Source organism: Salmo salar, chromosome 20 (genome assembly GCF_965601325.2).
Source record: "Salmo salar chromosome 20, fSalSal1, whole genome shotgun sequence".
In the NCBI taxonomy this organism is placed as follows: Eukaryota; Metazoa; Chordata; class Actinopteri; order Salmoniformes; family Salmonidae; genus Salmo; species Salmo salar.
The window spans coordinates 76,268,395-76,292,433 of record NC_138310.1 but is presented as its reverse complement, the minus strand read 5'-3'; the positions used below and the strand labels follow the sequence as shown (position 1 = coordinate 76,292,433).

At 49.1% G+C, this 24,039-nt stretch overlaps 1 protein-coding gene across 5 annotated transcripts in view; it reads right to left on the bottom strand.

Moving 5' to 3' along the window:
- The window catches only part of LOC106581345 (protocadherin Fat 3), a 409,058-nt gene that overhangs the window by 17,095 nt on the left and 367,924 nt on the right, over positions 1–24,039 (bottom strand). For all 5 annotated transcript variants that reach the window (XM_045703949.2, XM_045703954.2, XM_082966726.1 and 2 more), the window contains 4 exons: positions 23,009–23,143; positions 22,637–22,794; positions 3,349–3,573; positions 1,837–2,080 (listed from right to left, as the gene is read on the bottom strand). In XM_045703949.2, coding sequence (XP_045559905.2) covers positions 1,837–2,080; positions 3,349–3,573; positions 22,637–22,794; positions 23,009–23,143 — 762 coding nt within the window. The remainder of the gene's footprint in view (positions 1–1,836; positions 2,081–3,348; positions 3,574–22,636; positions 22,795–23,008; positions 23,144–24,039) is intronic.

Here is a 24,039-nt window from a genome sequence, read left to right as displayed (position 1 = left end):
AAAAATATAAAAATCGGCAAATCGGTGGCCAAAATACCGATTACCGATTGTTGTGAAAACTTGAAATCGGCCCTAATTAATCGGCCATTCCGATTAATCGGTCGACCTCTACTCAACACTCCAACACACACACACACACACACACACACACACACACACACACACACACACACACACACACACACACACTCCATCACACTCACACTCCATCACACTCACACTCCATCACACACACAGGAATGTGTTCAGTGCTGTAGAGACTAGTGTGTGCATTGTTTGAGCTTTGGCGGCGGTGCCAGGGATAGTTGGCATGGGGTTGACGAGAGCTTGCCAGCCTAAACATCAACACACACACACACACCTCTGGGAAATCACACGGGTACACACACCTAGAGGCTCATGCAACTGGGAAATCACACTGTCACACACAATCACAAACACACACACCTCTAGGAAAACGCGGGGAAATGTCACTGTGTTTATCGACACAGCGCAGACAGACACACACGCACACACAGTGGGATACCGGAATACATACACTCACACACACACACACTCCGATAACCTTTACACAAAGGTCGGGTGTGCCAAAAACAGGGGACCATGACAAGCTCCAGAATGCCGTGCTCTTTTCAGAGTGCTCCGCAATGCGAGCGGGGAGACCGGGAAAGACCAACACAGGGGAGCGTTAAGTCACTCTCTCTGTGTTGAGTCTTGGCCTCGATGTGTTAAGTCAGCACATTAAGTCAAGGGGTCACCCTGCTGAGTTCAGGCAGGGAATTTCGATAGAGATGACATTTAACCAGGCTTCCCTATTGACTCCAGTAAAATGCCAACGTCTTGAGCCCTGGCGGTAGTCTGATTTTAAAACGATACGATTTGTTCATGTAGGTCTTTTGAGTTCAGGCAAAAGGAGGAGAGATATGAACAGACAAAAAAACGAAGAGCAACTCGAGAGATATGACGACACAAAGGGAGGAAGATAAGGACAGAGAGAAGGTAACACGATCAGGCAGACAAAAAGAGAGCGAGAGACAGAGAGAGAAAAAGAGAGAGAGAGAGAGAGCGAGAGAGAGGGAGAGACAGAGAGAAAGAGAGAGAAATAGAGAGATAGAGAGCGAGCGAGAGGGAGAGACAGAGAGAAAGAGAGAGAAAGAGGGAAAGAGAGAGAGAGAGAGAGCGAGAGACAGAGAGAGAAATAGAGAGAGAGAGAGCGAGAGAGAGGGAGAGACAGAGAGAAAGAGAGGTGAAATAGAGAGAGAGAGAGAGAGAGAGAGAGAGAGAGAGAGAGAGAGAGAGAGAGAGAGAGAGCGAGAGAGAGAGAGAGAAAACAGAAGTGATGAAGGAGTGTACTATGAGGAATTTTCACAGTGGGTCAAGGTCAGTTTAATTAGGAGTTCATTATGGATTAACAATGTTGAGGGGAGATCCAAATCCCTGGAGAGGTTATAGTCTGCCAGCTGGCACAGATCATCATCCATCACCCTGATGACCTCCAATCAAACAATCAATCAGGAAATCAGTGTGTGTATTATAGACACTAATGGTCACCAATAATCTTTGTTCTCGAGAGCTACAGGGTGGTGCAGGCTTTTGTTCCAACCCAGGCTGTTTGTTTCACACAAACACCAGAGGAGGCTGGTGGGATGAGCAATAGGAGGACAGGCTCATTTTAATGGCTGGATTGTAATAAATAAAAGGGTACACACACACACACACACACACACACACACACACACACACACACACACACACACACACACACACACACACACACACACACCACACACCCTCTTGTGACCTCATCTATTTCCTCTTGCAGTTCCCCAGACTCACCACCGGAGGGCAGGCTGGTGCAGGTGGCTCCGTGGAGGCAGGGCTGTTTCTGGCAGGCGTCGGGGTAGAGAACACAGCCCAGCTTCAGCTCTGTTAGGCCCACCACCTCAGCATAGCGACTCCTCTTGTTCTGCAGTGGCAGCTCATTGTTGTTGAGCATCACAGAGTCCATGCAGCCCTGGAAACCATCCGTCACCCGAGGACCCTTCTTGTCTGTCAGGCTGCGAGAGTTAGGAGGCTGGACCTGGGGGGAGAGGAGAGACATGAGTGACATCAGATTTATGTGTACATACAAACAATCAAACACATATTGTACTGTATATAAATAGGTATAGCACGCAAAACTATAATATCAAGCCAGAATACCAAGCTTTTTCATGTTGTTTTCTGAGTAAGGAGCAAGTCATGTTCAGACAACAATTTGAAAGACAAAGATTCTGATCCCCAAATACACTAAATACAGCACATTAATTTATACACACACAGGCTGTATTCTTCAGAGCTTCCTATCCAGAGCTTCCTATCCAGAGTTTCCTTTCTAATGCTTCCCATCCAGAGCCTCCTATCCAGAGCTTCCTATCCAGAGCTTCCTATCCAGAGCTTCCTATACAGAGCTTCCCGTCCAGAGCTTCCTATCCAGCGTCTTGTGTTGTGTTCCTCACTCTAACTAGATTAAACTGGTAAGAGCACTATAGAGAAACACTATACTCACACATACAAATCCATAACGCTTGCAGATGCAAAACACACATCAGCCACGCCCAAACAAACATATCAGTGTCCCTAACACACATACTCACAACCCACTCTGAAAACATCTGTCACACACACACCTACATGTTTGTTTTACTATCCTTGTGGGGACCAAACAATTAATTTGCATTCAAAATCCTATTTTCTCTAACCCCTAACCCAACTCCTAACTCTACCTCTAACCCTAATTGTAACCCTAAACCTAACCCCTGAAGCTAACTCCTAACTCTACTTCTAACCCTAAACCTAACCCCTGAACCTAACTCCTAACTCTACTTCTAACCCTAAACCTAACCCCTGAACCTAACTCCTAACTCTACTTCTAACCCTAAACCTAACCCCTGAACCTAACTCCTAACTCTACTTCTAACCCTAAACCTAACCCCTGAACCTAACTCCTAACTCTACTTCTAACCCTAAACCTAACCCCTGAACCTAACTCCTAACTCTACTTCTAACCCTAAACCTAACCCCTGAACCTAACTCCTAACTCTACTTCCAACCCTAAACCTAACCCCTGAACCTAACTCCTAACTCTACTTCTAACCCTAAACCTAACCCCTGAACCTAACTCCTAACTCTACTTCTAACCCTAAACCTAACCCCTGAACCTAAAATAGCCTTTTTCCTTATGGGGACTGGCGAAATGACCCCAATTTTCCTTGTTTTACTATCCTTGTGATTACTTCTGGTCCCCACAAGGATAATAAAACCCAAAACACACACACACATACCCCATCCCCTCCACAGAAAGCCCACCTGTGCTCCAAAGTAGATAGACCCATCTGCTCCTAGTGGTTGGAAGCTTGGCGGTCCTCTTCTCCTCTCCACGTAGCTGTCGTCCAGAGACAGACTGGTGAAGTTACGGTTGAGCTCCAGAGTTACCGTGTGCCAGTTACCATCGTTGATGGGCCTCCCAGAGATACCCAGCATACCAGGGCTGTTCCCACAGTCCAGCTGGAACCACAGTTTACCCTCCTCTAGCTGTCAATCACAACAAGATAGGCAGGATTTAGACACAGATGACTGGCTTAGCCTCAGGTAATAACAAGGGTGGATCGTGCTGCGGGTATCCAGACTATCCATGCATGTGTACAGTGTGTGTACCTCGAATATAAACCAGTAGGCTGATCACTTCTGTCTGTTATGTTCAGTATAGTACAGGGATTAACATGTATAGGTGTGTACCTTAAACAGGGGTCAGCAAGAGTACGTGTGTGTGTGTACCTGTGTGTGTGTCTGTGTGTGTGTGTGTGTATGTGTACCTGTGTGTGTGTGGGTACCTTCAGTATAGTGCAACGGTTACCATGTGTATGTACCTGTGTGTGTGTGTGTGTGTGTGTGTGTGTGTGTGTGTGTGTGTGTGTACCTTCAGTATAGTGCAGGGGTCAGTGTGTGTGTGTGAACCTTCAGTATAGTGCAGGGGTCAGTGTGTGTGTGTGTGTGTGTACCTTCAGTATAGTGCAGGGGTCCGTGTGGGTGTGTACCTTCAGTATAGTGCAGGGGTCAGTGTGTGTGTGTGTACCTTCAGTATAGTGCAGGGGTCAGTGTGTGTGTGTGTGTGTGTGTGTGTGTGTGTGTGTGTGTGTGTGTGTGTGTGTGTGTGTGTATCTTCAGTATAGTGCAGGGGTCAGTGTGTGTGTGTGTACCTTCAGTATAGTCCAGGGGTCAGTGTGTGTGTGTGTGTGTGTGTGTGTACCTTCAGTATAGTGCAGGGGTCAGTGTGTGTGTGTGTACCTTCAGTATAGTTCAGGGGTCAGTGTGTGTGTGTGTGTACCTTCAGTATAGTGCAGGGGTCAGTGTGTGTGTGTGTGTGTGTACCTTCAGTATAGTCCAGGGGTCAGTGTGTGTGTGTGTGTACCTTCAGTATAGTGCAGGGGTCAGTGTGTGTGTGTGTGTGTACCTTCAGTATAGTGCAGGGGTCAGTGTGTGTGTGTGTGTACCTTCAGTATAGTCCAGGGGTCAGTGTGTGTGTGTGTGTGTGTGTGTATCTTCAGTATAGTGCAGGGGTCAGTGTGTGTGTGTGTGTGTGTATCTTCAGTATAGTGCAGGGGTCAGTGTGTGTGTGTGTGTACCTTCAGTATAGTGCAGGGATCAGTGTGTGTGTGTGTGTGTGTACCTTCAGTATAGTCCAGGGGTCAGTGTGTGTGTGTGTGTGTGTGTGTGTGTGTATCTTCAGTATAGTGCAGGGGTCAGTGTGTGTGTGTGTACCTTCAGTATAGTGCAGGGGTCAGTGTGTGTGTGTGTGTACCTTCAGTATAGTGCAGGGGTCAGTGTGTGTGTGTGTACCTTCAGTATAGTGCAGGGGTCAGTGTGTGTGTGTGTGTGTACCTTCAGTATAGTGCAGGGGTCAGTGTGTGTGTGTGTACCTTCAGTATAGTGCAGGGGTCAGTGTGTGTGTGTACCTTCAGTATAGTGCAGGGGTCAGTGTGTGTGTGTGTGTGTGTGTACCTTCAGTATAGTGCAGGGGTCAGTGTGTGTGTGTGTGTACCTTCAGTATAGTGCAGGGGTCAGTGTGTGTGTGTGTGTGTACCTTCAGTATAGTGCAGGGGTCAGTGTGTGTGTGTACCTTCAGTATAGTGCAGGGGTCAGTGTGTGTGTGTGTGTATCTTCAGTATAGTGCAGGGGTCAGTGTGTGTGTGTGTGTATCTTCAGTATAGTGCAGGGGTCAGTGTGTGTGTGTGTGTGTGTACCTTCAGTATAGTGCAGGGGTCAGTGTGTGTGTGTGTACCTTCAGTATAGTGCAGGGGTCAGTGTGTGTGTGTGTACCTTCAGTATAGTGCAGGGGTTAGTGTGTGTGTGTGTGTACCTTCAGTATAGTGCAGGGGTCAGTGTGTGTGTGTGTACCTTCAGTATAGTGCAGGGGTCAGTGTGTGTGTGTGTGTGTGTGTGTGTGTGTGTGTGTGTGTGTGTGTGTGTGTGTGTGTGTGTGTGTGTGTATCTTCAGTATAGTACAGGGGTCAGTGTGTGTGTGTGTGTACCTTCAGTATAGTGCAGGGGTCAGTGTGTGTGTGTGTGTACCTTCAGTACAGTGCAGGGGTCAGTGTGTGTGTGTGTGTGTGTGTGTGTGTGTGTGTGTGTGTACCTTCAGTATAGTGCAGGGGTCAGTGTGTGTGTGTGTACCTTCAGTATAGTGCAGGGGTCAGTGTGTGTGTGTGTGTACCTTCAGTATAGTGCAGGGGTCAGTGTGTGTGTGTGTGTGTACCTTCAGTATAGTGCAGGGGTCAGTGTGTGTGTGTGTGTATCTTCAGTATAGTGCAGGGGTCAGTGTGTGTGTGTGTACCTTCAGTATAGTGCAGGGGTCAGTGTGTGTGTGTGTGTACCTTCAGTATAGTGCAGGGGTCAGTGTGTGTGTGTGTACCTTCAGTATAGTGCAGGGGTCAGTGTGTGTGTGTGTGTACCTTCAGTATAGTGCAGGGGTCAGTGTGTGTGTGTGTGTGTGTACCTTCAGTATAGTGCAGGGGTCAGTGTGTGTGTGTGTGTATCTTCAGTATAGTGCAGGGGTCAGTGTGTGTGTGTGTACCTTCAGTATAGTGCAGGGGTCAGTGTGTGTGTGTGTGTACCTTCAGTATAGTGCAGGGGTCAGTGTGTGTGTGTGTATCTTCAGTATAGTGCAGGGGTCAGTGTGTGTGTGGGTGTGTGTGTGTACCTTCAGTATAGTGCAGGGGTCAGTGTGTGTGTGTGTGTACCTTCAGTATAGTGCAGGGGTCAGTGTGTGTGTGTGTGTGTGTGTGTGTGTGTGTGTGTGTGTGTGTGTGTGTGTGTATCTTCAGTATAGTGCAGGGGTCAGTGTGTGTGTGTGTACCTTCAGTATAGTGCAGGGGTCAGTGTGTGTGTGTTTGTACCTTCAGTATAGTGCAGGGGTCAGTGTGTGTGTGTGTGTGTACCTTCAGTATAGTGCAGGGGTCAGTGTGTGTGTGTGTGTACCTTCAGTATAGTGCAGGGGTCAGTGTGTGTGTGTGTGTGTACCTTCAGTATAGTGCAGGGGTCAGTGTGTGTGTGTGTACCTTCAGTATAGTGCAGGGGTCAGTGTGTGTGTGTGTGTGTACCTTCAGTATAGTGCAGGGGTCAGTGTGTGTGTGTGTACCTTCAGTATAGTGCAGGGGTCAGTGTGTGTGTGTGTGTACCTTCAGTATAGTGCAGGGGTCAGTGTGTGTGTGTGTACCTTCAGTATAGTGCAGGGGTCAGTGTGTGTGTGTGTACCTTCAGTATAGTGCAGGGGTCAGTGTGTGTGTGTGTGTACCTTCAGTATAGTGCAGGGGTCAGTGTGTGTGTGTGTGTACCTTCAGTATAGTGCAGGGGTCAGTGTGTGTGTGTGTGTGTGTACCTTCAGTATAGTGCAGGGGTCAGTGTGTGTGTGTGTGTACCTTCAGTATAGTGCAGGGGTCAGTGTGTGTGTGTGTGTACCTTCAGTATAGTGCAGGGGTCAGTGTGTGTGTGTGTACCTTCAGTATAGTGCAGGGGTCAGTGTGTGTGTGTGTGTACCTTCAGTATAGTGCAGGGGTCAGTGTGTGTGTGTGTGTGTGTACCTTCAGTATAGTGCAGGGGTCAGTGTGTGTGTGTGTGTATCTTCAGTATAGTGCAGGGGTCAGTGTGTGTGTGTGTGTATCTTCAGTATAGTGCAGGGGTCAGTGTGTGTGTGTGTGTACCTTCAGTATAGTGCAGGGGTCAGTGTGTGTGTGTGTGTACCTTCAGTATAGTGCAGGGGTCAGTGTGTGTGTGTGTACCTTCAGTATAGTGCAGGGGTCAGTGTGTGTGTGTGTACCTTCAGTATAGTGCAGGGGTCAGTGTGTGTGTGTGTGTACCTTCAGTATAGTGCAGGGGTCAGTGTGTGTGTGTGTGTGTGTGTGTGTGTGTGTGTGTGTGTGTGTGTGTGTGTGTGTATCTTCAGTATAGTGCAGGGGTCAGTGTGTGTGTGTGTGTACCTTCAGTATAGTGCAGGGGTCAGTGTGTGTGTGTGTGTACCTTCAGTATAGTGCAGGGGTCAGTGTGTGTGTGTGTACCTTCAGTATAGTGCAGGGGTCAGTGTGTGTGTGTGTGTGTGTGTGATCTTCAGTATAGTGCAGGGGTCAGTGTGTGTGTGTGTACCTTCAGTATAGTGCAGGGGTCAGTGTGTGTGTGTGTACCTTCAGTATAGTGCAGGGGTCAGTGTGTGTGTGTGTGTACCTTCAGTATAGTGCAGGGGTCAGTGTGTGTGTGTGTACCTTCAGTATAGTGCAGGGGTCAGTGTGTGTGTGTGTGTACCTTCAGTATAGTGCAGGGGTCAGTGTGTGTGTGTGTGTACCTTCAGTATAGTGCAGGGGTCAGTGTGTGTGTGTGTGTACCTTCAGTATAGTGCAGGGGTCAGTGTGTGTGTGTGTACCTTCAGTATAGTGCAGGGGTCAGTGTGTGTGTGTGTGTACCTTCAGTATAGTGCAGGGGTCAGTGTGTGTGTGTGTACCTTCAGTATAGTGCAGGGGTCAGTGTGTGTGTGTGTGTGTACCTTCAGTATAGTGCAGGGGTCAGTGTGTGTGTGTGTGTGTGTATCTTCAGTATAGTGCAGGGGTCAGTGTGTGTGTGTGTGTGTACCTTCAGTATAGTGCAGGGGTCAGTGTGTGTGTGTGTACCTTCAGTATAGTGCAGGGGTCAGTGTGTGTGTGTGTACCTTCAGTATAGTGCAGGGGTCAGTGTGTGTGTGGTGTGTGTGTGTACCTTCAGTATAGTGCAGGGGTCAGTGTGTGTGTGTGTGTGTACCTTCAGTATAGTGCAGGGGTCAGTGTGTGTGTGTGTGTGTGTCTTCAGTATAGTGCAGGGGTCAGTGTGTGTGTGTGTATCTTCAGTATAGTGCAGGGGTCAGTGTGTGTGTGTGTGTACCTTCAGTATAGTGCAGGGGTCAGTGTGTGTGTGTGTACCTTCAGTATAGTGCAGGGGTCAGTGTGTGTGTGTGTGTACCTTCAGTATAGTGCAGGGGTCAGTGTGTGTGTGTGTGTACCTTCAGTATAGTGCAGGGGTCAGTGTGTGTGTGTGTGACCTTCAGTATAGTGCAGGGGTCAGTGTGTGTGTGTGTGTACCTTCAGTATAGTGCAGGGGTCAGTGTGTGTGTGTGTACCTTCAGTATAGTGCAGGGGTCAGTGTGTGGTGTGTGTACCTTCAGTATAGTGCAGGGGTCAGTGTGTGTGTGTGTGTGTGTACCTTCAGTATAGTGCAGGGGTCAGTGTGTGTGTGTGTGTGTGTGTGTGTGTATCTTCAGTATAGTGCAGGGGTCAGTGTGTGTGTGTGTGTACCTTCAGTATAGTGCAGGGGTCAGTGTGTGTGTGTGTGTACCTTCAGTATAGTGCAGGGGTCAGTGTGTGTGTGTGTGTGTACCTTCAGTATAGTGCAGGGGTCAGTGTGTGTGTGTGTATCTTCAGTATAGTGCAGGGGTCAGTGTGTGTGTGTGTGTGTGTGTGTGTGTGTGTAGTGTGTGTGTGTGTGTCAGTATAGTGCAGGGGTCAGTGTGTGTGTGTGTGTATCTTCAGTATAGTGCAGGGGTCAGTGTGTGTGTGTGTGTACCTTCAGTATAGTGCAGGGGTCAGTGTGTGTGTGTGTACCTTCAGTATAGTGCAGGGGTCAGTGTGTGTGTGTGTGTACCTTCAGTATAGTGCAGGGGTCAGTGTGTGTGTGTGTACCTTCAGTATAGTGCAGGGGTCAGTGTGTGTGTGTGTGTATCTTCAGTATAGTGCAGGGGTCAGTGTGTGTGTGTGTGTGTATCTTCAGTATAGTGCAGGGGTCAGTGTGTGTGTGTGTATCTTCAGTATAGTGCAGGGGTCAGTGTGTGTGTGTGTACCTTCAGTATAGTGCAGGGGTCAGTGTGTGTGTGTGTGTGTACCTTCAGTATAGTGCAGGGGTCAGTGTGTGTGTGTGTGTGTGTGTGTGTGTGTATCTTCAGTATAGTGCAGGGGTCAGTGTGTGTGTGTGTACCTTCAGTATAGTGCAGGGGTCAGTGTGTGTGTGTGTGTGTATCTTCAGTATAGTGCAGGGGTCAGTGTGTGTGTGTGTGTGTGTGTGTGTGTGTATCTTCAGTATAGTGCAGGGGTCAGTGTGTGTGTGTGTACCTTCAGTATAGTGCAGGGGTCAGTGTGTGTGTGTGTGTACCTTCAGTATAGTGCAGGGGTCAGTGTGTGTGTGTGTGTATCTTCAGTATAGTGCAGGGGTCAGTGTGTGTGTGTGTATCTTCAGTATAGTGCAGGGGTCAGTGTGTGTGTGTGTACCTTCAGTATAGTGCAGGGGTCAGTGTGTGTGTGTTTGTACCTTCAGTATAGTGCAGGGGTCAGTGTGTGTGTGTGTGTGTGATCTTCAGTATAGTGCAGGGGTCAGTGTGTGTGTGTGTGTACCTTCAGTATAGTGCAGGGGTCAGTGTGTGTGTGTGTGTGTGTGTATCTTCAGTATAGTGCAGGGGTCAGTGTGTGTGTGTGTATCTTCAGTATAGTGCAGGGGTCAGTGTGTGTGTGTGTGTGTGACCTTCAGTATAGTGCAGGGGTCAGTGTGTGTGTGTGTACCTTCAGTATAGTGCAGGGGTCAGTGTGTGTGTGTGTGTGTATCTTCAGTATAGTGCAGGGGTCAGAGTGTGTGTGTGTGTGTACCTTCAGTATAGTGCAGGGGTCAGTGTGTGTGTGTGTACCTTCAGTATAGTGCAGGGGTCAGTGTGTGTGTGTGTGTACCTTCAGTATAGTGCAGGGGTCAGTGTGTGTGTGTGTACCTTCAGTATAGTGCAGGGGTCAGTGTGTGTGTGTGTGTATCTTCAGTATAGTGCAGGGGTCAGTGTGTGTGTGTGTGTGTATCTTCAGTATAGTGCAGGGGTCAGTGTGTGTGTGTGTATCTTCAGTATAGTGCAGGGGTCAGTGTGTGTGTGTGTACCTTCAGTATAGTGCAGGGGTCAGTGTGTGTGTGTGTGTGTACCTTCAGTATAGTGCAGGGGTCAGTGTGTGTGTGTGTGTGTGTGTGTGTGTGTGTGTGATCTTCAGTATAGTGCAGGGGTCAGTGTGTGTGTGTGTACCTTCAGTATAGTGCAGGGGTCAGTGTGTGTGTGTGTGTACCTTCAGTATAGTGCAGGGGTCAGTGTGTGTGTGTGTGTGTGTGTGTGTACCTTCAGTATAGTGCAGGGGTCAGTGTGTGTGTGTGTGTGTGTGTGTGTGTGTGTGTGTGTGTGTGTATCTTCAGTATAGTGCAGGGGTCAGTGTGTGTGTGTGTACCTTCAGTATAGTGCAGGGGTCAGTGTGTGTGTGTGTACCTTCAGTATAGTGCAGGGGTCAGTGTGTGTGTGTGTACCTTCAGTATAGTGCAGGGGTCAGTGTGTGTGTGTGTGTATCTTCAGTATAGTGCAGGGGTCAGTGTGTGTGTGTGTGTGTATCTTCAGTATAGTGCAGGGGTCAGTGTGTGTGTGTGTACCTTCAGTATAGTGCAGGGGTCAGTGTGTGTGTGTTTGTACCTTCAGTATAGTGCAGGGGTCAGTGTGTGTGTGTGTGTGTGTGTGTGTGTATCTTCAGTATAGTGCAGGGGTCAGTGTGTGTGTGTGTGTATCTTCAGTATAGTGCAGGGGTCAGTGTGTGTGTGTGTGTGTGTGTGTGTGTATCTTCAGTATAGTGCAGGGGTCAGTGTGTGTGTGTGTACCTTCAGTATAGTGCAGGGGTCAGTGTGTGTGTGTGTGTGTGTGACCTTCAGTATAGTGCAGGGGTCAGTGTGTGTGTGTGTACCTTCAGTATAGTGCAGGGGTCAGTGTGTGTGTGTGTGTGTATCTTCAGTATAGTGCAGGGGTCAGTGTGTGTGTGTGTGTACCTTCAGTATAGTGCAGGGGTCAGTGTGTGTGTGTGTACCTTCAGTATAGTGCAGGGGTCAGTGTGTGTGTGTGTGTACCTTCAGTATAGTGCAGGGGTCAGTGTGTGTGTGTGTACCTTCAGTATAGTGCAGGGGTCAGTGTGTGTGTGTGTGTATCTTCAGTATAGTGCAGGGGTCAGTGTGTGTGTGTGTGTGTATCTTCAGTATAGTGCAGGGGTCAGTGTGTGTGTGTGTATCTTCAGTATAGTGCAGGGGTCAGTGTGTGTGTGTGTACCTTCAGTATAGTGCAGGGGTCAGTGTGTGTGTGTGTGTGTACCTTCAGTATAGTGCAGGGGTCAGTGTGTGTGTGTGTGTGTATCTTCAGTATAGTGCAGGGGTCAGTGTGTGTGTGTGTACCTTCAGTATAGTGCAGGGGTCAGTGTGTGTGTGTGTGTATCTTCAGTATAGTGCAGGGGTCAGTGTGTGTGTGTGTGTACCTTCAGTATAGTGCAGGGGTCAGTGTGTGTGTGTGTACCTTCAGTATAGTGCAGGGGTCAGTGTGTGTGTGTGTGTACCTTCAGTATAGTGCAGGGGTCAGTGTGTGTGTGTGTACCTTCAGTATAGTGCAGGGGTCAGTGTGTGTGTGTGTGTATCTTCAGTATAGTGCAGGGGTCAGTGTGTGTGTGTGTGTGTATCTTCAGTATAGTGCAGGGGTCAGTGTGTGTGTGTGTATCTTCAGTATAGTGCAGGGGTCAGTGTGTGTGTGTGTACCTTCAGTATAGTGCAGGGGTCAGTGTGTGTGTGGGTGTGTGTGTGTCCTTCAGTATAGTGCAAGGGTCAGTGTGTGTGTGTGTGTGTGTGTGTGTGTGTGTGTGTGTGTGTATCTTCAGTATAGTGCAGGGCTCAGTGTGTGTGTGTGTACCTTCAGTATAGTGCAGGGGTCAGTGTGTGTGTGTGTGTGTGTGCCTTCAGTATAGTGCAGGGGTCAGTGTGTGTGTGTGTGTGTGTGTGTGTGTGTGTGTGTGTGTGTGTGTGTGTGTGTGTGTGTACCTTCAGTATAGTGCAGGGGTCAGTGTGTGTGTGTGTGTACCTTCAGTATAGTGCAGGGGTCAGTGTGTGTGTGTGTACCTTCAGTATAGTGCAGGGGTCAGTGTGTGTGTGTGTGTACCTTCAGTATAGTGCAGGGGTCAGTGTGTGTGTGTGTACCTTCAGTATAGTGCAGGGGTCAGTGTGTGTGTGTGTACCTTCAGTATAGTGCAGGGGTCAGTGTGTGTGTGTGTACCTTCAGTATAGTGCAGGGGTCAGTGTGTGTGTGTGTACCTTCAGTATAGTGCAGGGGTCAGTGTGTGTGTGTGTGTACCTTCAGTATAGTGCAGGGGTCAGTGTGTGTGTGTTTGTACCTTCAGTATAGTGCAGGGGTCAGTGTGTGTGTGTGTGTGTGTGTGTATCTTCAGTATAGTGCAGGGGTCAGTGTGTGTGTGTGTACCTTCAGTATAGTGCAGGGGTCAGTGTGTGTGTGTGTGTGTGTGTGTGTGTGTGTGTGTGTGTGTGTGTGTGTGTGTGTGTGTGTGTGTGTACCTTCAGTATAGTGCAGGGGTCAGTGTGTGTGTGTGTACCTTCAGTATAGTGCAGGGGTCAGTGTGTGTGTGTGTGTGTACCTTCAGTATAGTGCAGGGGTCAGTGTGTGTGTGTGTGTACCTTCAGTATAGTGCAGGGGTCAGTGTGTGTGTGTGTGTATCTTCAGTATAGTGCAGGGGTCAGTGTGTGTGTGTGTGTGTGTGTATCTTCAGTATAGTGCAGGGGTCAGTGTGTGTGTGTGTACCTTCAGTATAGTGCAGGGGTCAGTGTGTGTGTGTTGTGTATCTTCAGTATAGTGCAGGGGTCAGTGTGTGTGTGTGTATCTTCAGTATAGTGCAGGGGTCAGTGTGTGTGTGTGTACCTTCAGTATAGTGCAGGGGTCAGTGTGTGTGTGTGTGTGTGTGTGACCTTCAGTATAGTGCAGGGGTCAGTGTGTGTGTGTGTACCTTCAGTATAGTGCAGGGGTCAGTGTGTGTGTGTGTGTGTATCTTCAGTATAGTGCAGGGGTCAGTGTGTGTGTGTGTGTACCTTCAGTATAGTGCAGGGGTCAGTGTGTGTGTGTGTACCTTCAGTATAGTGCAGGGGTCAGTGTGTGTGTGTGTGTACCTTCAGTATAGTGCAGGGGTCAGTGTGTGTGTGTGTACCTTCAGTATAGTGCAGGGGTCAGTGTGTGTGTGTGTGTATCTTCAGTATAGTGCAGGGGTCAGTGTGTGTGTGTGTGTGTATCTTCAGTATAGTGCAGGGGTCAGTGTGTGTGTGTGTACCTTCAGTATAGTGCAGGGGTCAGTGTGTGTGTGTGTACCTTCAGTATAGTGCAGGGGTCAGTGTGTGTGTGTGTGTACCTTCAGTATAGTGCAGGGGTCAGTGTGTGTGTGTGTACCTTCAGTATAGTGCAGGGGTCAGTGTGTGTGTGTGTGTGTATCTTCAGTATAGTGCAGGGGTCAGTGTGTGTGTGTGTGTGTGTATCTTCAGTATAGTGCAGGGGTCAGTGTGTGTGTGTGTACCTTCAGTATAGTGCAGGGGTCAGTGTGTGTGTGTTTGTACCTTCAGTATAGTGCAGGGGTCAGTGTGTGTGTGTGTGTGTGTGTGATCTTCAGTATAGTGCAGGGGTCAGTGTGTGTGTGTGTATCTTCAGTATAGTGCAGGGGTCAGTGTGTGTGTGTGTGTGTATCTTCAGTATAGTGCAGGGGTCAGTGTGTGTGTGTGTGTATCTTCAGTATAGTGCAGGGGTCAGTGTGTGTGTGTGTATCTTCAGTATAGTGCAGGGGTCAGTGTGTGTGTGTGTACCTTCAGTATAGTGCAGGGGTCAGTGTGTGTGTGTGTGTACCTTCAGTATAGTGCAGGGGTCAGTGTGTGTGTGTGTGTACCTTCAGTATAGTGCAGGGGTCAGTGTGTGTGTGTGTGTGTATCTTCAGTATAGTGCAGGGGTCAGTGTGTGTGTGTGTGTACCTTCAGTATAGTGCAGGGGTCAGTGTGTGTGTGTGTACCTTCAGTATAGTGCAGGGGTCAGTGTGTGTGTGTGTGTACCTTCAGTATAGTGCAGGGGTCAGTGTGTGTGTGTGTACCTTCAGTATAGTGCAGGGGTCAGTGTGTGTGTGTGTGTATCTTCAGTATAGTGCAGGGGTCAGTGTGTGTGTGTGTGTGTGTGTGTGTGTGATCTTCAGTATAGTGCAGGGGTCAGTGTGTGTGTGTGTGTACCTTCAGTATAGTGCAGGGGTCAGTGTGTGTGTGTGTGTGTACCTTCAGTATAGTGCAGGGGTCAGTGTGTGTGTGTGTACCTTCAGTATAGTGCAGGGGTCAGTGTGTGTGTGTGTGTGTATCTTCAGTATAGTGCAGGGGTCAGTGTGTGTGTGTGTGTACCTTCAGTATAGTGCAGGGGTCAGTGTGTGTGTGTGTACCTTCAGTATAGTGCAGGGGTCAGTGTGTGTGTGTGTGTACCTTCAGTATAGTGCAGGGGTCAGTGTGTGTGTGTGTACCTTCAGTATAGTGCAGGGGTCAGTGTGTGTGTGTGTGTATCTTCAGTATAGTGCAGGGGTCAGTGTGTGTGTGTGTGTGTATCTTCAGTATAGTGCAGGGGTCAGTGTGTGTGTGTGTATCTTCAGTATAGTGCAGGGGTCAGTGTGTGTGTGTGTACCTTCAGTATAGTGCAGGGGTCAGTGTGTGTGTGTGTGTGTGTGTGTGCCTTCAGTATAGTGCAGGGGTCAGTGTGTGTGTGTGTGTGTGTGTGTGTGTGTGTGTGTGTGTGTGATCTTCAGTATAGTGCAGGGGTCAGTGTGTGTGTGTGTGTATCTTCAGTATAGTGCAGGGGTCAGTGTGTGTGTGTGTACCTTCAGTATAGTGCAGGGGTCAGTGTGTGTGTGTGTGTACCTTCAGTATAGTGCAGGGGTCAGTGTGTGTGTGTGTGTGTACCTTCAGTATAGTGCAGGGGTCAGTGTGTGTGTGTGTACCTTCAGTATAGTGCAGGGGTCAGTGTGTGTGTGTGTGTGTACCTTCAGTATAGTGCAGGGGTCAGTGTGTGTGTGTGTGTACCTTCAGTATAGTGCAGGGGTCAGTGTGTGTGTGTGTACCTTCAGTATAGTGCAGGGGTCAGTGTGTGTGTGTGTGTACCTTCAGTATAGTGCAGGGGTCAGTGTGTGTGTGTGTACCTTCAGTATAGTGCAGGGGTCAGTGTGTGTGTGTGTGTATCTTCAGTATAGTGCAGGGGTCAGTGTGTGTGTGTGTGTATCTTCAGTATAGTGCAGGGGTCAGTGTGTGTGTGTGTATCTTCAGTATAGTGCAGGGGTCAGTGTGTGTGTGTGTACCTTCAGTATAGTGCAGGGGTCAGTGTGTGTGTGTGTGTGTACCTTCAGTATAGTGCAGGGGTCAGTGTGTGTGTGTGTGTGTGTGTGTGTGATCTTCAGTATAGTGCAGGGGTCAGTGTGTGTGTGTGTGTATCTTCAGTATAGTGCAGGGGTCAGTGTGTGTGTGTGTGTACCTTCAGTATAGTGCAGGGGTCAGTGTGTGTGTGTGTGTGTGTGTATCTTCAGTATAGTGCAGGGGTCAGTGTGTGTGTGTGTACCTTCAGTATAGTGCAGGGGTCAGTGTGTGTGTGTGTGTGTGTGTGTACCTTCAGTATAGTGCAGGGGTCAGTGTGTGTGTGTGTACCTTCAGTATAGTGCAGGGGTCAGTGTGTGTGTGTGTGTGTATCTTCAGTATAGTGCAGGGGTCAGAGTGTGTGTGTGTGTACCTTCAGTATAGTGCAGGGGTCAGTGTGTGTGTGTGTACCTTCAGTATAGTGCAGGGGTCAGTGTGTGTGTGTGTGTACCTTCAGTATAGTGCAGGGGTCAGTGTGTGTGTGTGTACCTTCAGTATAGTGCAGGGGTCAGTGTGTGTGTGTGTGTATCTTCAGTATAGTGCAGGGGTCAGTGTGTGTGTGTGTGTGTATCTTCAGTATAGTGCAGGGGTCAGTGTGTGTGTGTGTATCTTCAGTATAGTGCAGGGGTCAGTGTGTGTGTGTGTACCTTCAGTATAGTGCAGGGATCAGTGTGTGTGTGTGTGTGTGTGTGTGTGTGCCTTCAGTATAGTGCAAGGGTCAGTGTGTGTGTGTGTGTGTGTGTGTGTGTGTGTGTGTGTGTGTATCTTCAGTATAGTGCAGGGCTCAGTGTGTGTGTGTGTACCTTCAGTATAGTGCAGGGGTCAGTGTGTGTGTGTGTGTGTGTGTGTGTACCTTCAGTATAGTGCAGGGGTCAGTGTGTGTGTGTGTGTGTGTGTGTGTGTGTGTGTGTGTGTGTGTGTGTGTGTGTGTGTGTGTGTGTGTGTGTGTGTGTGTACCTTCAGTATAGTGCAGGGGTCAGTGTGTGTGTGTGTGTACCTTCAGTATAGTGCAGGGGTCAGTGTGTGTGTGTGTACCTTCAGTATAGTGCAGGGGTCAGTGTGTGTGTGTGTGTACCTTCAGTATAGTGCAGGGGTCAGTGTGTGTGTGTGTACCTTCAGTATAGTGCAGGGGTCAGTGTGTGTGTGTGTACCTTCAGTATAGTGCAGGGGTCAGTGTGTGTGTGTGTGTACCTTCAGTATAGTGCAGGGGTCAGTGTGTGTGTGTGTACCTTCAGTATAGTGCAGGGGTCAGTGTGTGTGTGTGTGTACCTTCAGTATAGTGCAGGGGTCAGTGTGTGTGTGTTTGTACCTTCAGTATAGTGCAGGGGTCAGTGTGTGTGTGTGTGTGTGTGTGTATCTTCAGTATAGTGCAGGGGTCAGTGTGTGTGTGTGTACCTTCAGTATAGTGCAGGGGTCAGTGTGTGTGTGTGTGTGTGTGTGTGTGTGTGTGTGTGTGTGTGTGTGTGTGTGTGTGTGTGTGTGTGTGTGTGTGTGTGTGTGTGTGTACCTTCAGTATAGTGCAGGGGTCAGTGTGTGTGTGTGTACCTTCAGTATAGTGCAGGGGTCAGTGTGTGTGTGTGTTGTACCTTCAGTATAGTGCAGGGGTCAGTGTGTGTGTGTGTGTACCTTCAGTATAGTGCAGGGGTCAGTGTGTGTGTGTGTGTATCTTCAGTATAGTGCAGGGGTCAGTGTGTGTGTGTGTGTGTGTGTGTATCTTCAGTATAGTGCAGGGGTCAGTGTGTGTGTGTGTACCTTCAGTATAGTGCAGGGGTCAGTGTGTGTGTGTTGTGTACCTTCAGTATAGTGCAGGGGTCAGTGTGTGTGTGTGTATCTTCAGTATAGTGCAGGGGTCAGTGTGTGTGTGTGTACCTTCAGTATAGTGCAGGGGTCAGTGTGTGTGTGTGTGTGTGTGTGTGTGTGTGTGTGTGTGTGTACCTTCAGTATAGTGCAGGGGTCAGTGTGTGTGTGTGTACCTTCAGTATAGTGCAGGGGTCAGTGTGTGTGTGTGTGTGTATCTTCAGTATAGTGCAGGGGTCAGAGTGTGTGTGTGTGTGTACCTTCAGTATAGTGCAGGGGTCAGTGTGTGTGTGTGTACCTTCAGTATAGTGCAGGGGTCAGTGTGTGTGTGTGTGTACCTTCAGTATAGTGCAGGGGTCAGTGTGTGTGTGTGTACCTTCAGTATAGTGCAGGGGTCAGTGTGTGTGTGTGTGTATCTTCAGTATAGTGCAGGGGTCAGTGTGTGTGTGTGTGTGTATCTTCAGTATAGTGCAGGGGTCAGTGTGTGTGTGTGTATCTTCAGTATAGTGCAGGGGTCAGTGTGTGTGTGTGTGTACCTTCAGTATAGTGCAGGGATCAGTGTGTGTGTGTGTGTGTGTGTGTGTGTGTGTGTGGTGTGTGTGTGTGTGTGTATCTTCAGTATAGTGCAGGGCTCAGTGTGTGTGTGTGTGTACCTTCAGTATAGTGCAGGGGTCAGTGTGTGTGTGTGTGTGTGTGCCTTCAGTATAGTGCAAGGGTCAGTGTGTGTGTGTGTGTGTGTGTGTGTGTGTGTGTGTGTGTGTATCTTCAGTATAGTGCAGGGCTCAGTGTGTGTGTGTGTGTACCTTCAGTATAGTGCAGGGGTCAGTGTGTGTGTGTGTGTGTGTGTGTGTGTACCTTCAGTATAGTGCAGGGGTCAGTGTGTGTGTGTGTGTGTGTGTGTGTGTGTGGTGTGTGTGTGTGTGTGTGTGTGTGTGTGTGTGTGTGTGTGTGTGTGTGTACCTTCAGTATAGTGCAGGGGTCAGTGTGTGTGTGTGTACCTTCAGTATAGTGCAGGGGTCAGTGTGTGTGTGTGTACCTTCAGTATAGTGCAGGGGTCAGTGTGTGTGTGTGTACCTTCAGTATAGTGCAGGGGTCAGTGTGTGTGTGTGTACCTTCAGTATAGTGCAGGGGTCAGTGTGTGTGTGTGTACCTTCAGTATAGTGCAGGGGTCAGTGTGTGTGTGTGTGTGTATCTTCAGTATAGTGCAGGGGTCAGTGTGTGTGTGTGTGTGTGTGTGTGTATCTTCAGTATAGTGCAGGGGTCAGTGTGTGTGTGTGTACCTTCAGTATAGTGCAGGGGTCAGTGTGTGTGTGTTTGTACCTTCAGTATAGTGCAGGGGTCAGTGTGTGTGTGTGTGTGTGTATCTTCAGTATAGTGCAGGGGTCAGTGTGTGTGTGTGTATCTTCAGTATAGTGCAGGGGTCAGTGTGTGTGTGTGTGTGTGTGTGTGTGTGTGTACCTTCAGTATAGTGCAGGGGTCAGTGTGTGTGTGTGTACCTTCAGTATAGTGCAGGGGTCAGTGTGTGTGTGTGTGTGTATCTTCAGTATAGTGCAGGGGTCAGAGTGTGTGTGTGTGTACCTTCAGTATAGTGCAGGGGTCAGTGTGTGTGTGTGTGTACCTTCAGTATAGTGCAGGGGTCAGTGTGTGTGTGTGTGTACCTTCAGTATAGTGCAGGGGTCAGTGTGTGTGTGTGTGTACCTTCAGTATAGTGCAGGGGTCAGTGTGTGTGTGTGTGTGTATCTTCAGTATAGTGCAGGGGTCAGTGTGTGTGTGTGTACCTTCAGTATAGTGCAGGGGTCAGTGTGTGTGTGTGTGTACCTTCAGTATAGTGCAGGGGTCAGTGTGTGTGTGTGTGTGTACCTTCAGTATAGTGCAGGGGTCAGTGTGTGTGTGTGTGTGTGTGTGTGTGTGTGTGTAGTGTGTGTGTGTGTGTGTGTGTGTGTGTACCTTCAGTATAGTGCAGGGGTCAGTGTGTGTGTGTGTGTACCTTCAGTATAGTGCAGGGGTCAGTGTGTGTGTGTGTACCTTCAGTATAGTGCAGGGGTCAGTGTGTGTGTGTGTGACCTTCAGTATAGTGCAGGGGTCAGTGTGTGTGTGTGTACCTTCAGTATAGTGCAGGGGTCAGTGTGTGTGTGTGTACCTTCAGTATAGTGCAGGGGTCAGTGTGTGTGTGTGTGTACCTTCAGTATAGTGCAGGGGTCAGTGTGTGTGTGTGTACCTTCAGTATAGTGCAGGGGTCAGTGTGTGTGTGTGTGTACCTTCAGTATAGTGCAGGGGTCAGTGTGTGTGTGTGTGTGTGTGTGTGTGATCTTCAGTATAGTGCAGGGGTCAGTGTGTGTGTGTGTACCTTCAGTATAGTGCAGGGGTCAGTGTGTGTGTGTGTGTACCTTCAGTATAGTGCAGGGGTCAGTGTGTGTGTGTGTACCTTCAGTATAGTGCAGGGGTCAGTGTGTGTGTGTGTGTACCTTCAGTATAGTGCAGGGGTCAGTGTGTGTGTGTGTGTACCTTCAGTATAGTGCAGGGGTCAGTGTGTGTGTGTGTGTACCTTCAGTATAGTGCAGGGGTCAGTGTGTGTGTGTGTGTATCTTCAGTATAGTGCAGGGGTCAGTGTGTGTGTGTGTACCTTCAGTATAGTGCAGGGGTCAGTGTGTGTGTGTGTACCTTCAGTATAGTGCAGGGGTCAGTGTGTGTGTGTGTGTGTGTGTGTACCTTCAGTATAGTGCAGGGGTCAGTGTGTGTGTGTGTACCTTCAGTATAGTGCAGGGGTCAGTGTGTGTGTGTGTGTGTACCTTCAGTATAGTGCAGGGGTCAGTGTGTGTGTGTGTGTACCTTCAGTATAGTGCAGGGGTCAGTGTGTGTGTGTGTGTGTACCTTCAGTATAGTGCAGGGGTCAGTGTGTGTGTGTGTACCTTCAGTATAGTGCAGGGGTCAGTGTGTGTGTGTGTGTGTACCTTCAGTATAGTGCAGGGGTCAGTGTGTGTGTGTGTGTGTTCTTCAGTATAGTGCAGGGGTCAGTGTGTGTGTGTGTGTACCTTCAGTATAGTGCAGGGGTCAGTGTGTGTGTGTGTGTACCTTCAGTATAGTGCAGGGGTCAGTGTGTGTGTGTGTACCTTCAGTATAGTGCAGGGGTCAGTGTGTGTGTGTGTGTACCTTCAGTATAGTGCAGGGGTCAGTGTGTGTGTGTGTGTGTACCTTCAGTATAGTGCAGGGGTCAGTGTGTGTGTGTGTACCTTCAGTATAGTGCAGGGGTCAGTGTGTGTGTGTGTGTGTACCTTCAGTATAGTGCAGGGGTCAGTGTGTGTGTGTGTACCTTCAGTATAGTGCAGGGGTCAGTGTGTGTGTGTGTACCTTCAGTATAGTGCAGGGGTCAGTGTGTGTGTGTGTGTACCTTCAGTATAGTGCAGGGGTCAGTGTGTGTGTGTGTGTGTGTACCTTCAGTATAGTGCAGGGGTCAGTGTGTGTGTGTGTACCTTCAGTATAGTGCAGGGGTCAGTGTGTGTGTGTGTGTGTGTGTACCTTCAGTATAGTGCAGGGGTCAGTGTGTGTGTGTGTGTGTACCTTCAGTATAGTGCAGGGGTCAGTGTGTGTGTGTGTGTGTACCTTCAGTATAGTGCAGGGGTCAGTGTGTGTGTGTGTGTACCTTCAGTATAGTGCAGGGGTCAGTGTGTGTGTGTGTGTGTACCTTCAGTATAGTGCAGGGGTCAGTGTGTGTGTGTGTGTGTACCTTCAGTATAGTGCAGGGGTCAGTGTGTGTGTGTGTACCTTCAGTATAGTGCAGGGGTCAGTGTGTGTGTGTGTGTGTACCTTCAGTATAGTGCAGGGGTCAGTGTGTGTGTGTGTGTACCTTCAGTATAGTGCAGGGGTCAGTGTGTGTGTGTGTACCTTCAGTATAGTGCAGGGGTCAGTGTGTGTGTGTGTACCTTCAGTATAGTGCAGGGGTCAGTGTGGTGTGTGTGTACCTTCAGTATAGTGCAGGGGTCAGTGTGTGTGTGTGTGTACCTTCAGTATAGTGCAGGGGTCAGTGTGTGTGTGTGTGTACCTTCAGTATAGTGCAGGGGTCAGTGTGTGTGTGTGTACCTTCAGTATAGTGCAGGGGTCAGTGTGTGTGTGTGTACCTTCAGTATAGTGCAGGGGTCAGTGTGTGTGTGTGTGTGTACCTTCAGTATAGTGCAGGGGTCAGTGTGTGTGTGTGTGTGTGTACCTTCAGTATAGTGCAGGGGTCAGTGTGTGTGTGTGTGTACCTTCAGTATAGTGCAGGGGTCAGTGTGTGTGTGTGTGTACCTTCAGTATAGTGCAGGGGTCAGTGTGTGTGTGTGTGTGTACCTTCAGTATAGTGCAGGGGTCAGTGTGTGTGTGTGTACCTTCAGTATAGTGCAGGGGTCAGTGTGTGTGTGTGTGTACCTTCAGTATAGTGCAGGGGTCAGGTGTGTGTGTGTGTACCTTCAGTATAGTGCAGGGGTCAGTGTGTGTGTGTGTGTACCTTCAGTATAGTGCAGGGGTCAGGTGTGTGTGTGTGTGTACCTTCAGTATAGTGCAGGGGTCAGTGTGTGTGTGTGTGTGTACCTTCAGTATAGTGCAGGGGTCAGTGTGTGTGTGTGTGTGTACCTTCAGTATAGTGCAGGGGTCAGTGAGTGTGTGTGTGTACCTTCAGTATAGTGCAGGGGTCAGGTGTGTGTGTGTGTACCTTCAGTATAGTGCAGGGGTCAGTGTGTGGTGTGTGTACCTTCAGTATAGTGCAGGGGTCAGTGGTGTGTGTGTGTGTGTGACCTTCAGTATAGTGCAGGGGTCAGTGTGTGTGTGTGTACCTTCAGTATAGTGCAGGGGTCAGAGTGTGTGTGTGGTACCTTCAGTATAGTGCAGGGGTCAGTGTGTGTGTGTGTACCTTCAGTATAGTGCAGGGGTCAGGTGTGTGTGTGTGTACCTTCAGTATAGTGCAGGGGTCAGAGTGTGTGTGTGTGTACCTTCAGTATAGTGCAGGGGTCAGAGTGTGTGTGTGTGTGTGTGTGTACCTTCACTATAGTGCAGGGGTCAGTGTGTGTGTGTGTACCTTCAGTATAGTGCAGGGATCAGAGTGTGTGTACATGATGATTCCTCTGCTCTGTAGAGTTCTGATCCTCAGTCCCAGCTTCATCTCTCCTGTCCTTCCTCCATCAGACACTTTATACTTGATATAGCTGTTCCCTGAGAAACTCAGAGACGTGTGACCTGTATACACACACACACACACACACACACACACACACACACACACACACACACACACACACACACACACACACACACACACACACACACAGATATGCAGAGTCAGAGCACGTACACACACACACACACATGCATGATTGAACACATTTGGAATTTTCTATTTGCATCCACAAATTACACCACATTTACAAAGGATCCAAACATTGAATAGCACCTGCACATTCTCCTAGTTTCCCTGGTGGACACTGGCAGACGTACGGTCCTCTGGTGCCCTCTGTGCCCACACACTGCATGTCTCCTGGGCAGGGCTGCTCATCACACAACTCTGAGGCTGGGGGACAGCTACCATCTGATGGAGGGAGAGAGAGGAGGGAGAGAGAGAGAAAGAAAGAAGAGGAGCAAGAGAGAGAGGAGAGAGAGAGGAGGGAGGGAGAGAGAGAGAGGAGGGAGGGAGAGAGAGAGAAAGAAGAGGAGCGAGAGAGAGAGGGAGAGAGAGGAGGGAGGGAGAGAGAGAGAGGAGGGAGGGAGAGAGAGAGAAAGAAGAGGAGCGAGAGAGAGAGGGAGAGAGAGAGAGAGAGAAAGAAAGAAGAGGAGCGAGAGAGAGAGGGAGAGAGAGGAGGGAGGGAGAGAGAGAGAGGAGGGAGAGAGAGAAAGAAGAGGAGCGAGAGAGAGAGGGAGAGAGAGAGAGAGAGAAAGAAAGAAGAGGAGCGAGAGAGAGAGGGAGAGAGAGGAGGGAGGGAGAGAGAGAGAGGAGGGAGGGAGAGAGAAAGAAGAGGAGCGAGAGAGAGAGGGAGAGAGAGAGAGAGAAAGAAAGCAGAGGAGCGAGAGAGAGAGGGAGAGAGAGGAGGGAGGGAGAGAGAGAGAGGAGGGAGGGAGAGAGAAAGAAGAGGAGCGAGAGAGAGAGGGAGAGAGAGAGAGAGAAAGAAAGCAGAGGAGCGAGAGAGAGAGGGAGAGAGAGGAGGGAGGGAGAGAGAGAGAGGAGGGAGGGAGAGAGAAAGAAGAGGAGCGACAGAGAGAGGGAGAGAGAGAGAGCGTGTGTGCGCGAGAGAGATGTGAGCGGTGAAACAAAAAAGAGAAAGGAAGAGTGAGGGGAATGGGGAGGTAGAGAGAGAGACAGGAGGGGAGAGATGAAAGGGATTGAGAGAGAGGGAGGAAGGGGGAGAGGTTAACACAACATGAAAGGAAAAGAGAAGAGAAGGAGAGGGTGTGAAACAGAGTGAGACAGAAGACAGAGGATAGAAGGAG